Source organism: Berghia stephanieae, chromosome 4 (assembly GCF_034508935.2).
Source record: "Berghia stephanieae isolate SIO BIC M18660-M18661 chromosome 4, UCSD_Bste_1.3, whole genome shotgun sequence".
Classification (NCBI taxonomy): domain Eukaryota; kingdom Metazoa; phylum Mollusca; class Gastropoda; order Nudibranchia; family Aeolidiidae; genus Berghia; species Berghia stephanieae.
In genome coordinates this window covers 25,591,212-25,606,211 of record NC_088363.1, presented here as the reverse complement: position 1 = coordinate 25,606,211, position 15,000 = coordinate 25,591,212, and the positions used below count along the sequence as shown (strand labels likewise).

Below are 15,000 nucleotides of genomic sequence, written 5' to 3'. Positions count from 1 at the left end.
TAGTAGTAGTTTAGTATAGTGTAGTGTTGTAGTAGTAGTAGTAGTAGTAGTAGTGAGTATGTAGTAAATAGTAGGTAGTTAGTTTAGTAGTAGTGATAGTAGTGAGTAGTAGTAGTGTAGTAGTAGTAGTAGTAGTAGTAGTAGTAGTAGTAGTAAGTAGTAGTAGTAGTAGTAGTAGTAGTAGTAGATAGTAGTAGTAGTAGTAGTAGTATGTAGTAGTAGTAGTTAGTGTAGATAGTAGTAGTAGTAGTAGAGTGTAGTAGTAGTAGTAGTAGTATGGTAGTAGTAGTAGTAGTAGTAGTAGTAAGTAGTAGTAGTAGTAGTAGTAGTAGTAGTAGTAGTAGTAGTAGTATGAGTAGTAGTAGATAGTAGTAGAGTATAGTAGTAGTTAGTAGTAGTTAGTAGTAAGTAGTATAGTTAGTAATAGTAAGGTAGTAAGTAGTAGTAGTAGTTAGTAAGTAGTAGTAGTATGTAGTATAGTAGTAGTAGTGTATAGTAGTAGTAGTAGTAGTAGTAGTAGTAGTAGTATAGAGTAGTATATAGTATAGTAGTAGTAGTAGATAGTAGTAGTAGTGTAGTATAGTAGTAGTAGTATAGTAGTAGTAGTAGTAGTAGTAGTAGTTAGTAGTAGTAATAGTAGTAAGTAGTAGTATAGTAGTTAGTAGATAGTATGTATAGTAGTATTTAGTATATGTAGTAGATAATAGTGTAGTAGTAGTAGTAGTAATTAGTTAATAGTAGTAGTTAGTAGATAGTTAGTAGTAGTAATAATAATAATAATAATATCTTTATTGTCCAAATTAAAGGCAATTCATGTGAGGTAAACAATGCTCAGTTTGGTTCATGGTATGAACATCAACACATTTACAAATACAGACACAGCCATACACGAACATACACGCTTGCACATTGTTTCTACACATGTATACAAAAGAAATGAGCGTACATACAAACACATATACATACATACATACATACATACATGCAGACATACATACAAACCAGCATATCATCGTATATGCATGCCTACATTCATACATACATACATACATACATACTTTACATATATACATACACACAGACACACACACAGACAGATAGAACGATACGATATATTTGCTGGGACAGCAGATAACCATATTATAAATATAGTGTCTTATATTAAGAAGAAGATGGCAATAATTGTGATGATGATGATGATGATGATGATGATGATGACTACGATAATGATGATGATGATGATGATGATGATGATGATGATGATGATGATGATGATGATGATGATAACGACGGCGGCAATGTCGATGATGATGATTCACGACACTGCTTCTCGTTATTTTCATTGGTTGTCTCATTTTTCCACAGAAGATTTGTTAATTAATTTTATGGCGGTTGGAATGAAGGTTGTCTTATGTCGATTTGTCCGACATTTTGCTTCTAGATACCGTTTTCCGGAGCGCAGAAGTTGGAATTTTTCGTTCAGCGGATGCCTCTTTTCGTTGATAATGTTAAAAGATTTCTTCTCAACTGCATTAATATAAGTTGTGTCAAGGCTTCTAAGGTCTGTGTTAATTATTTTTGAAGCCTCTCTGAGGGTTCTATGTAGTTTGGATTTTTCTTTTGTTCCACAGCTTCCATACCACGTTGTGATGCCAAACGAAACGATACTCAATATTAATGACTTGTAGATTTGTATCATGGTCTTTCTGTTCACATTGAAAGACCTTAATTTTCTGAGTATATACAAGCGCTGGTTACATTTTTTGATGACATTGTTGGTGTGCGATTCAAATCTTAGACTGTTATCTATAATTACACCAAGGTATTTAAACGTTTCAACAGTTTCAACCGCCTGATTGTTAATTTTTGTTATTTGTCTTCCTCTTTTTCCTATTTTTCTGTGATCAAACAGTTGTTCCTTTGTTTTTGTTACATTGAGCTCTAGACAGTTATCGGCACACCATTTGCTGAATTTACTAACTTGCTCAGTGTATTTAAATTCGGAGATGGAATCATTGAGCAGGCCGAGTATTGCGGTGTCATCAGCATACTTGATGAGTTGGCAGTTATCAAAGCTAGCCACACAATCGTTTGTATAGAGGATGTAAAGTAGAGGTGAGCTTACACACCCTTGTGGGCATCCGTTTGAAAGAGTTTTTACTGATGATATATTTGAGCCTACTCTGACATGTTGGGGGCGATCGATGAGAAAGTTGTTATACCAGTTGATGAGGTAATGGGGAAGGTTTAGAGCATGCAGTTTACTGATTAATATGTTGGTTTTCATGGCATTAAAGGCAGACGAAAAATCGACGTATAGGATTCGGCAGTAGTTGGCGGGTGAAACATCCAAGTGATTTGATATTGAATGCATCACTGTGAGGAGTGCGTCTTCCACACTAAGATTTTGTTGGTAGGCAAACTGATATGGATCAAGTATGTGTTGGTCATATATAAATTGCAACAGCTCTCTTTTCAGAATTTTTTCCAGACATTTCATAATAATTGATGTTAAAGCAACAGGTCTATAATCATTCAGCTGAGTTGGTGGATTCTTTTTGGGTACTGGAATTATAGTCGATGTTTTCCATATAATTGGGATTTTCTGTTCATCTATTGAACGTTGGAAAATAGGCAAGAAAGGGACAGCTAGTTGGTTGTTACAGTTTGAAATGAGTTCCCCACTAAGTCCATCTGGACCTGGTGCTTTTTTCTTTTTACATAATTTAAGAACATTGATGACCGCCTCTTCTTCGATTTCTGGCGGAGGAGACGTATTTTTTGTTATGATATTAATTTTTGAAAGTACGTTGTCAATGGTGTCGAATCGACAGTAAAACTTATTTAATTCCTCGATATTCATATGTGTGTCATTGTTAAAATCTGTCTTTTTGTTGTTAACGCCACCCATTTCTTTAATCATCCTCCACGCCTGCGATGCATTTGAATTTTTAAGGTTTGTTTCCATTTTATCTTTATATTTACGTTTTTCTTCATAAATTACCCTCTTTAATTGTTTTTCTGCCTCGTGCTGCTTGTTTTTGTCCCCACTCATATGAGCGATTTTCTTCATATTTATAAATAACTTAACTCGTTTGTTGACCCAAGGTTTGTTGTTGTTAAATATTTTAATCCTTTTAGTGTCCACACACAAATCACAACAGAAATGAATATAAGACGTGACAACATCAACCCATTCGTCCAGTGACATGTTATCAGACATGAGTTCATCCCATATTGTGCAGTCAAAACAACCTTGGAGTTTGTTTATATTTTCTGTTGACCAAAGACGAGTTTCTTTCACAATCGCTTTATGTTGTCTTAATTTAGTTTTGTAGGTTGGAATCAACAACACACTATTGTGATCTGAATTTCCTATTTTTACTTTTTGAACGCTTCTGTATGAATTTTTAATATTTGTATAGCACAGATCCAGGGTTTTATCTCGTCTGGTAGGAACAGAGACGTGTTGATAAAAAGAATTTATAGGAGGGCAGTGATTGAAATCACCAAGAATTATTACGGGGGCATCAGGATGTTTTCTTAAAAAATTAAATGATTCCTCCTCAATTACCCGTAAAGCTGTGTTAGCATTCGCATCAGGAGGGACGTACACAGCAATGACATAAATAAGTGGGAATTCCCGAGGTAAATAGTGGGGTCTAAGAGAGAGGGAAATGAGCTCGATGTCCTTTTCACATAATGAACGTGTAGTTCGACAGCTTTTGCACCAGTTTTTGTTGACATACACAAAATACCACCACCTTTTTGTTTTCCTGTCATTGAGCTATCTCTGTCACGCCTATGTATTATGAAATTTTCCAATTCTACACTTTTATCTGTATCTAAGTCTGAAAGCCATGACTCTGTAAAACACAGTATGCTTGAGTTTTCATAATCAGGATCAAATTTACACAACGCGCTAATATTGTCCGCTTTGTTTCTGATAGATCGAACGTTTGAAAGTATAATCATAGGTAGTGGTACTTTACCAGTTCTTCGAATTCTTTGCTTGACGCCTCCACGTTTTCCTCTTTTTCTTTTCTTGATTGAAACAATAAAACCTTTTCGATCATTTGTTTTGATTGTTGTTTGTCCAATATCAAGCAATTCGTTTTTTGTGTAGACGACGGTCGCCATATTGTTTTTATTTCGAACACAACAACATTGTTCACTCGTTGTAACTTTTCATGCTCTACACATTATTGAAATAGGTACCACAAATAGAAATATTTAAATATAGTCATACCTGTATTCCAATTACAAATAATAAGTCCATATACAAAAACGATGGCAGATAATAACACAAGAATACAAACTTTTACTGATGAACAACAGAGCAATGAAAAACCAAGCGTCGCCATTGAGCGCCACCGGAAATCTAGTAGTAGTAGTAGTAGTAGTAGTAGTGGTAGTAGTAGTAGTAGTAATAGTAGTAGTAGTAGTAGTAGTAGTAGTAGTAGTAGTAGTAGTAGTAGTAGTAGTAGTAGTAGTAGTAGTAGTAGTAGTAGTAGTATAGTAGTGATAGTAGTAGGTAGTAGTAGTAGTAGTAGTAGTAGTATAGTAGTAGTAGTTAGTAGTAGTAGTAGTATAGTAGTAAGTAGTAGTAATAATAGTAGTAGTAGTAGTATAGTAGTAAGTAGTAGTAGTAGTAGTAGTAGTAGTAGTATAGTAGTAGTAGTAATAGTAGTAGTAGTAGTAGTAGTAGTAGTAGTAGTAGTAGTAGTAGTAGTATAGTATGTAGTAGTAGTAGTAGTATAGTAGTATAGTAGTAGTAGTATAGTAGTAGTATAGTATAGTAGTAGTTAGTAGATAGTAGTAGTAGTAGTAGTAGTATGTAAGTAGTAGTAGTAGTAGTAGTAGTAGTGTAGTAGTAGTATAGTAGTAGTAGTAGTAGTAATAGTAGTAGTATAGTAGTAGTAGTAGTAGTAGTAGTAGTAGTAGTAGTATAATAGTAGTAGTATAGTAGTATAGTAGTAGTAGTAGTAGTAGTAGTAGTAGTAGATAGTATAGTAGTAGTAGTAGTAGTAGTATGTAGTAGTAGTAGTAGTAGTAGTAGTAGTAATAGTAGTATAGTAGTAGTAATAGTAGTAGTAGTAGTAGTAGTAGTAGTAGTAGTAGTAGTAGTAGTAGTAGTATAGTAGTAGTAGTAGTTAATAGTAGTAAGTAGTAGTAATAGTAAGTAGTAGTAGTTAGTAGTAGTAGTAGTAGTAGTAGTAGTAGTAGTAGATAGTAGTATAGTAAGTAGATAATAGTAAGTAGTAGTAGTAGTAGTAGTAGTTAGTAGTATAGTAGTAGTAGTAGTAGTAGTAGTAGTAGTAGTAGTAGTAGTATAGTAGTATAGTAGTAAATAGTAGTAGTAGTATAAGTAGTAGTAGTTAGTAGTAGTAGTATAGTAGTAGTAGTGTAGTAGTAGTAGTAGTAGTAGTAGTAGTAGTAGTAGTAGTAGTAGTAGTAGTGTAGTAGTAGTAGTAGTAGTAGTAGTGTAATAGTAGTAGTAGTAGTAGTAAGGTAGTAGTAGTAGTAGTAGTAGTAATAGTAGTAGTAGTAGTAGTAGTAGTAGTAGTAGTAGTAGTAAATAGTAGTAGTAGTAGTAGTAGTAGTAGTAGTATGTAGTAGTAGTAGTAGTAGTAGTAGTAGTAGTAGTAGTAGTAGTAGTAGTAGTAGTAGTAGTAGTAGTAGTAGTAGTAGTAGTAGTATAGTAGTAGTAGTAGTAGTAGTAGTAGTAGTAGTAGTAGTAGTAGTAGTAGTAGTAGTGTATAGTAGTAGTAGTAGTAGTAGTAGTAGTAGTTAGTAGTAGTAGTAGTAGTTTAGTATGTATTTAGTAGTATAGAAAGTAGTAGTAGTAGTAGTAGTGTGTAGTAGTAGTAGTAGTAGTAGTAGTAGTAGTAGATAGTAGTAGTTAGTAGTAGTATAGTATATAGTAGTAGTAGTAGTAGTATAGTAGTGTAATAGTAGTAGTATTATAGTAAGTAGTAGTGAGTAGTAGTAGTAGTAGTAGTAGATAGTAGTAGTGTAGTAATAGTAGTAGTAGTAGTAGTAAGTGTAGTATAGTAGTAGTAGTAGTAGTAGTAGTAGTAGTAGTAGTAGTAGTAGTAGTAGTAGTAGTAGTAGTATAGTAGTAGTAGTAGGTAATAGTAGTATAGTAGTAGTAGTAGAGTAGTAGTAGTAGTAGTAGTAGTAGTAGTAGTAGTAATAGTATTGTAGTAGTAGTATAGTAGTAGTAGTATGTAGTAGTAATAGTAGTAGTGTAGTAGTAGTAGTGGTAGTAGTAGTAGTAGTGTAATAGTAGTAGTAAGTAGTAGTTAGTAGTAGTAGTAGTTTAATAGTAGTAGTAGTAGTATAGTAGTAGTAGTGTAAATAGTTAGTAGTATAGTAGTAAGTAGTTAGTAAGTAGTAGTAGTAGTAGTATAGTAGTAGTAGTAGTAGTAGTATAGTAGTAGTAGTATATAGTAGTAGTAGTAGTAGTAGTAGTAGTAGTAGTAGTAGTAGTAGTAGTAGTAGTAGTAGTAGTAGTAAGTAGTAGTAGTAGTAGTAGTAGTATAGTAGTAGTAGTAGTAGTAGTAGTAGTAGTATGTAGTAGTAGTAGTATAGTAGTATAGTAGTAGTATAGTAGTAGTAAGTAGTAGTAGTAGTAGTAGTAGTAGTAGTAGTAGTAGTAGTAGTAGTAGTAGTAGTAGTAGTAGTATAGTAGTATAGTAGTAGTAGTAGTAGTAGTAGTAGTAGTAGTAGTTAGTAGTAGAGTAGTAGTAGTAGTAGTAGTAGTAGTAGTATGTAGTAGTAGATAGTAGTAGTAAGTAGTATGTGTGTGTAGTATAGTAGTTGTAGTAGTAGTAGTAGTAGTATACTGTAATACACTATATAGTAGTCATAGTTTTAGTAAGCATGCATAGTTTTTATCACGCCATAATATTCACATTTTATATATTAGTTATTATAGAGTATGACGAGTAGTACATTATGTAGCTATCGATGCAGGTAGTGCATGTACAATAGTGAGGACGTGTAACGTAAGATCAATGCCATGACGGTGAAGGGAGGATTTAGTGTGAGTAGCAGTGTCTCTTTTGTGATCCTGCCAGTAGGAATGTGTAGCATAGCATCACTTGAGTGTAAATGTAGTTAGTTGCGGCTTAGTAGTAGTAAATCAATATAGTAATATATAAGGACTAGAATACTCAACTAGAGATTTTGCTATTTAGAAATTGGAAAATGTATTAATGAGTAATATGTAGATGTGTTTAGTAATAATATAGTAAATGATAAATAGAAATTAGTTAGTGTATAGAGTAGTATTTGTTCATAAAATAGTTAGTAGGATGTAGTAATAGTAAGTATATGTGTAGTGTGAGTTATTAATAGTAGTAGTTGATGCATGTGTATAATAGTAGTAGTAGTAGTCCCAATAAGTAGTATAACAGTGTAATAGTATATGAGAAGATAATAGTAATATAGTAAGTTAGTATGATAGTGAGATGTAGTTTAGTAGATAATAGTATGTGTGTATAGTATATACTAGTTGGTTACTCGTAGAGTATGTGTAGTAGAGTATAGTAGATTAAAAGTTTAGAAAGTAAGTAGTAATGATAGTAGTAAATGTAGTTTAATTGTGAGTAGGAGTTTATTATGTGTAGTAGTATAGTTATAATAGGAGTAAGTAGTAAATAATGTAATTAGTGTTAGGATAAAATAGTATGTAGTAAAAGTAGTATAGTAAGTAAGTAGATATAAAAATATATAGTTAATAGTAAGTAGTATATAATATAATGAATAATAGTAGTAATAGAGTAGTAGTATAGTAATAATATAGAGTAGTAATAGTAGTAGTAGTAATGAGTATGTAGTAGTAGTATTGTAGTGTGATGTATGAGAGAGTATAGTATAGTAATAAGTAGTATAATAATTAGATATATAGTAGATATATATATAAAGTAGATATATGGATAGATATAGTAGATAGTATGAGTAGTAGTGTGTTGGTGTAGTAAATAAAGTATAGTATAGTAGTACCATCGTAATCACCACCATCATCATCATTATCATTAGTTTTGTAAGCATCATTTTTTTATCATCGCCATAATTATTGCACATTTTATTATAATTATAATTACTATTATTACGATCATGGACGAGTAATAATCATTATTTACCTGCATCGACTGCAACGGGTTTGGCATTACAATCGCCAGTGCAGGGACGGCTCTGTAACGTCAAGCCACCTCCACAATGCCTGACCGGGACTCGAAGGGGAGGGACTTTGGTGACGTCACGGCATTGTCTCCCTCTTCTCTTGGATCCCTTGCCACAGGAATTGGAGCAAGCACTCCACCTTGACCATGGTGTAAACTGGTATTGCTTGCGGCCTTCAGGGACGAGAAATCAAAATAATAAAATAAGGACTGAAATCACTCAATCCTAGAGATTTTTGCTACTTTCCAAAATTGGAAAAAATGTATTAAAAATGAGAATATGCATAGATGGTTTTATTCAACTATAATTAACATGCAAAACAACTAAAAACATTATCTTTGATTCTAGGCCTATAATTTGTCTCATAAAAATGTAATAAATAGGCATGGGGTAAAAGTAACCCTAGTAAACTACGTATATAATCGGTGTTAGGGTTGACTGAGTTAATCTACATACAGCAGTATTTGATTGCGTGGTCGTTATCAATAATATATTCAGGTCCCAATAAAGCTGCTACAACCAGCCGGTTGGGGAATCTACTCCAATGGAGAAGAACTAATATCAAACTCAAAGTCTCTATACGAATACATGGAACTTCTTCACCGATTCTTTCAAGATAAACTACAAAATTGTGATTAAAAAAAAATATTCCAACACTCATTTTGGCTTCTCCGAGAGCATGATGGAATCCAGCGAGTACTGTATGATTCATAAAAGCTCTGAAAGTAAGATTGATAATCATAATATCACAATGATTACATTCTGATATGGAATTTATTAACTGCGCGATATATATTACAATACAACGGCAAATGTAAAACAATCTGATAACTCTTAATTTGGCAAAAAATATGTTTTTAAAAAATGTTTAAAAAAAAAAAGAATAAATAAAATAAAAAAATAAAAAAAAATAAAAAAAAAATTAAAAAAAAAAAAAAAAAAAAAAATAATAATATAATAATAATAATAATAATAATAATAATAATAATAATAATAATAATAATAATAATAATAATAATGATGATGATGATGATGATGATGATGAGATGATGATGATGATGATAATAGTAATAATATAATAATAATAATAATAATAATAATAATAATAATAATAATAATAATAATAATAATAATAATAATAATAATAATAAAATAATATAATAATTAACATAATATAATAATAATAATAATAATAATAATAATAATAATAATAATAATAATAATAATATAATAATAATGCTGATGATGATGATGATGATGATGATGATGATGATGATGATGATGGTGATGATGATGATGATGATGATGATGATGATGATGATGATGATGACGACGATGATGATGATAATTATAAATAAATGAATAAATAAATAAATAAATAACGGATTGGCTTAGTCCATCGGAATAGTAGGTGTCTTACTCTGTCAAAACACATTTTTAAAATAATGTTGGGCAAAAAACTCGTCCTTCAAGTATCGATCGATTAAAAATAACCCTCGACTTGTCAAAATCTCTCACACATGCTTCGGAAGTCTCAGCCGAGAATATCAGACTTGGGTTGTGTTTATATGTTTTATTGAGGAGATTGGATATCGTATTGGAGAGTACGAAGAACCAATATTATTTCATATTTCTGATCATATTAACTTTCAATTATTGACTCTTTGGCATTTGTTTTACCCCGACATAATACCCGGACTGAGGCGATGAGTCACATATATCGATAGATTTAAATGACCTTGAGGAGACTGCTTTGATGTCAAAGGTTAAATAATTTATTTATGAAGCTGTTAAGCAAATCCTCTCAGAAAATGAAAAGCCAAGACACATAGTGATTTTAACAGATGCTAAGAAAATTCTGGAGGATATAATGATGTCCTTTGCGGATGATATAGACGCCTTGGTGGAAGACCTCATGAAGCTAAGCAAGTTTACCAACATTGTACTGCAGTGGATTCCAGGACACTGTGGGATACTTGGAAATCAGATCGCTGACCAACTGGCAAAGGCAGGCAGTCGCATGCAGCAACCCTCCCCAATGTACTCAACAGGAGAAATTAACAAAATGGCCAAATTTATCCAGTCTCAGAGATGGAGAGAGAAGCACCCAGAATACAACATGAATGACCCAATCAAGGTGCTCAACAGAAAGGAACAGGTCATCATCTTCAGACTGAGAACTGGACACAACCAGTTAAAGGAACATATGTGGAGGATGTCCAGAGCAGGTGCCTCTGGACAATGTGACTGCGGACTTGAAAATGAAAATGGACATCATGTCCTAATGGAATGTCCAAGGTACAACCAGTTGAGAAGGAACTTCTGGCCTGATCCAACCCCATACTCAAAGAAGCTGTACGGCAGTGAGGACGACCTCAGGACCACTGTGGGCTTCATTCACCAGACCGGACTGACCATGTGACGTGACGGGAACGAAGAAGAAATAATTTATTTGGAAATTGAAGGTCATCTTAATTCATCGATTTTAAAAAGTAAAAAAGAGGGACCGTGTAACACCAGTTCTTTAGAAATTGGATTCAATAGTCTGATGTCATGTCGCCCAACAACGGCGGCCATCGTGGTTCTAAACAAAGAAAATCTGCACTTTTTATTCTTCATGCTGGCTAGAACTTTTCATATGTCTTGTGATCAGAATGTGTAAAAGTCAAAACATGATCGGATTTATAATGTGTTTTTTCCCCTCAGGATACGCTTTTATGCTCGTCGGAGAAATATTTCATAAGGGCGTCCGCCATTGTTCCGGTAGTTTAGAGCCAGTAACTAAGTTACTGTGAGTCATTATGAGGGAAGTGACGTTACGACTGTTGAAGCGTATTGCATTGGCTTTTCGCAACGTGGACTTATTTACAGGTCTGATTTATAGTCCAAATTGTTATGGGCTCATTGTTGTTATGGAAATACTATCAAACCAACACAAGATATTGTCCATTACAACAATGTTAAATCGAGCCCATAATTGTGTTCAGTTATCAGACCTGCGAGTATGTGTACCAAGGCTTGTTGTGACGTATAGGATATAATTCGAATTGTGTATTATGCTAGATATGTCTTTAGGTCTTTAAATGGATTAGTACCTGAATATTTGCAAAGACTAATCGAATGATATAAACTAAAGATCATCTCATGTCCCAACTCATAGAGGTTACCACCCCGAGATCCACTTTTAGTGAAATAGCTCCCCCCCCCGCCCCCCCGCCCCCACCCCACCCTCTCTATTGCTCCACGCCTATGGGGTGCACGCACCCCTTAGACATTGTCCGGTGACAGTCTATCATCTTTCAGGAAATTTCTGAAGTCTGAGTTGTTCCGTAAGTCTTATTTCTTTTACGAAGGATTTGGAGCCAATAATTTGTTTCTATGTGCATGCTTATTATGTTTTGTCATGAAATTGTTGTTTTGGTTAGTTTCTATTACGTAAAGCGCCATATACATATAACTTTATAAAAAACACAAGTCACAACGAAAACAAAATACAAAAAAAAAACCCAAACCCCCCCCCCCCCCAAAAAAAAAAACAAAAAAACAAAACAAAACAAACTAAACAAACAAACAAAATCAAAGAAAAAAAAAAGAATTACATGTAATATCACGCACAAAAATCTTTAAATATTATAATAAAAATCAACAGTTTCCTTATCTCAACCACATTTTCAACTATTTTTGTCCTGAAGTTTTTGGATATTCATACATCTATATTAAAAGTTCATGCTCAATATAAAATCATACACAAAAAAAAAAAATAATAAACAAACAAAAAGAATAAAACAAAACAACAACAAACAAAAAAAACAAAAAACAAAAAACAAACAAACAACAAAACAAACAAACAAAAAAAAAAACAACAACAAAAAACACAGACGAGAGTATACTTTTCCCGTGTGCGCCCAACGCCGCAATGCTGACTGCAACTGGAGCAAGATGACTGTGGTCAGGTTTTTCTGCGGAGATGGGGTAACCAGCCACCGCCGTGTCGTTTTCGCCGTCGACAAGCTGAAAGAGGTTAGAGAGCGGTGGGGGCTGCCTGAAGCCTGGGATCGTGAAAATACTCACAGAAAGAGTGATAATGATAATGGAGAGGCTTCGAATGAGAACCATACAGACAATGGTCTGTTGTCGGTATTGTTCCCATTCGAAGCCTCTCCATTATCACTCTAGTAAGAGTTTAGAAAGGAACTCAGTGGACGTTCAATGATGGAAGTCGTGGTTAGAATTAATGAAATGTCAAGGGTGATAACGATATTGCTGCTATGCATTTAGGTAAAATAGTCAAATGATCCGCCAGCCAAATTAAACATACCAAGACACAAATCTGTATGTAACCTTCAACGTTTATTATCTGATTGATATAATTTACTAAGAAGATATCACAAACAGGCTGTCTAAAAATAGTAACCAAGAGCTGAATGACGTCAACTTCGTTCCTTCTATAGTCCTGCTGGCCTGTTGACTTGTGCCTTCCCACCTCTTCTTTCATTATAGATGCTATGCGCATAGGTAAAAAACTCACATCATCCGCCACCCGTATATAACGTACCGAAACACAAATCTATGTGTAACCGTAAACGTTTATACATAGTCTGATCGAAAGCATTTAGTGAGATCTAATCATTGAAATGGCTTGTTGAAAACAACAACAAAGAACTAAATGACGTCAATTTCTTTCCATCTACAATATTAAATCATCATAATTCACGGCCTCAAATCGGTACTAGGACTATGTTGGCTTCAAACAGATGCCGAAATGTGAATTTTCAATAAGAATAATGGGAAATATACAATTTTAGCTTCTCGCACATTTCTCCGCAATAAAGCATAGAAATGTAACCCAAGCTGCTTGTTATTGACTGTAAATGTCATTTTAGCGTAGAAACGACCTTGAATCTGAAGCGATGGGTCCGATATAATATAGCTCTTTGATATATTGTTGTTGCTGCCAGTTAAAAATTATACCCTTCAACATTATGTCATCTTTTGCCTTTATGTATCAAACGAATTATGATGCCCCCCCCCCCCCCCAACCCGAAAAAAGAGCTTGGTTGGTGTGGTGGTTTTGGTGAAGACGACGACGCCGACGGCAGCGATAATGATGATGATAATGATGATGATGACGATGAGGAGGATGAGGATGATGATGATGACTATCAAAGTTGGCAGGCGCGTGTCGTAATATATATATTATTCTATAGACGTATGTATGTAGGTCAAATTTTACATCATCTTATTTTATAGACTTACTCTGCATGGTTGCATCTTACAGTTGTGGAATTCGCTTGCTTTCCCCTTGCAACTTCTCAAAACATCCTGAGTAGTACACGTACGTACTCGGGCATGCACACCTTCGCCACACGTTACTGAGCACGGACCCCAGTCACTCCAAGGTTGCCAGATCGCTGAATTAAATGAGAAATTCGAAAATTTGAGGAAAATGGCGAATTTGAACACGTTTTAACAAGCTATGCAAATAAATGAATAGATAGATAGATAGATAGATAGATAGATAGATAGATAGATAGATAGATAGATAGATAGATAGATAGATAGATAGATAGATAGATAGATAGATAGATAGATGAATGAATAAATAAATAAATAAATCTTTTCCTTATATCAACCACATTTTCAACCGCATACTTTTTCTGTCATGAATTTTGAGATGTTCTACAGCATTGCTCAGTTTAGGGAGAAAGAGGGAAAATCCTGATTAAAAAAAAAAAACAACAAAAAACAAAATATTAATAAACAAATCAAAAATATTATTGAATTGATGGCATCAATGGTTAATTTAAAAAATTATCTGACCTTGACATTTGATCCCTGTTTTACAATCAGTGACGTCAATGCTGTTCCCTTCACACGGGATGTCCGGAAGAGTGTCACATGATCTTCTCCTGAGGCTGAAGCCGCCTTTGTTGCATTGGGCAGTGCACTCCGACCAGTCACCCCAAGGACCCCACGCAGCCTTCAACAACAACAACAACAACAACAACAACAACAACAAAATGCATAGCACTTTAAAAGAAATCTCTACTTTATAATTAAGAACACGGTTCGCATTTCAATGCCTCGACCCACTCTGGTTATCTGAATTGGCTGTTGGCCTATTTACAACTGAAATCTAGACCGAAGGGCTAGAGCTCAGGTGGTCGCTGGTTCGGATAAGTAATTAAGTACAACTGAAATCTTGAACCTTCTCCTATTTATCTTTACTCCAAGACATCATTAGATACTGTCGCCTAGGCATTCCATGAGGGAATATAGATGATCCATCAAAAACGATGTCTGATGTCAACAGGAATCACCCATGTTGTCCAAAGTATATTGAATCTAATATTTTAAAGCTATTGTTTTACGTTCACATCCTTTGCGACCTTATTTGTGTCAATGCATGACACGAGCAGTCAAAAGGTGAAAATTTTGGATTTACATTTTTTTGCATTTTCTGAAAGAATTTGCTTAACAGAGCATTTTAATTTTTATTTGAAGTAAATCGGGTGATTTTTCATGAAGTTATGGGCAGATGTATGGGAAACTTTTCTCAAATTTCATACTTTTTCAACTTGACTATCTGTAACATATATTTTGAAGTGAAATTAAGCTTTGATATTTCCAGAAGATGTTCAAAAAGGGTTGATTTAATGAGTTATGACAAGAACTCATTTTGGATAAAAATTGACCTTCTAACTAAACTTGGCAATATCTCAGTTCAAACATTTTCACCATCCGAGATTTTCACCATGCATAGATAGATATTGACTCAACCGGAGATCGAAACCATCTCCTTTGTGAGTC

The 15,000-nt window shown here is 33.9% G+C and overlaps 1 protein-coding gene across 1 annotated transcript in view; it reads right to left on the bottom strand.

The window, feature by feature from the left end:
• Nucleotides 1-15,000, bottom strand: part of LOC144970304 (uncharacterized) — a 40,517-nt gene that overhangs the window by 20,518 nt on the left and 4,999 nt on the right. The window contains exons 3-6 of the mRNA XM_078909795.1: nt 14,011-14,170; nt 13,447-13,601; nt 12,081-12,201; nt 8,151-8,363 (exon numbers count right to left, since the gene is read on the bottom strand). Coding sequence (XP_078765921.1) covers nt 8,151-8,363; nt 12,081-12,201; nt 13,447-13,601; nt 14,011-14,170 — 649 coding nt within the window. The remainder of the gene's footprint in view (nt 1-8,150; nt 8,364-12,080; nt 12,202-13,446; nt 13,602-14,010; nt 14,171-15,000) is intronic.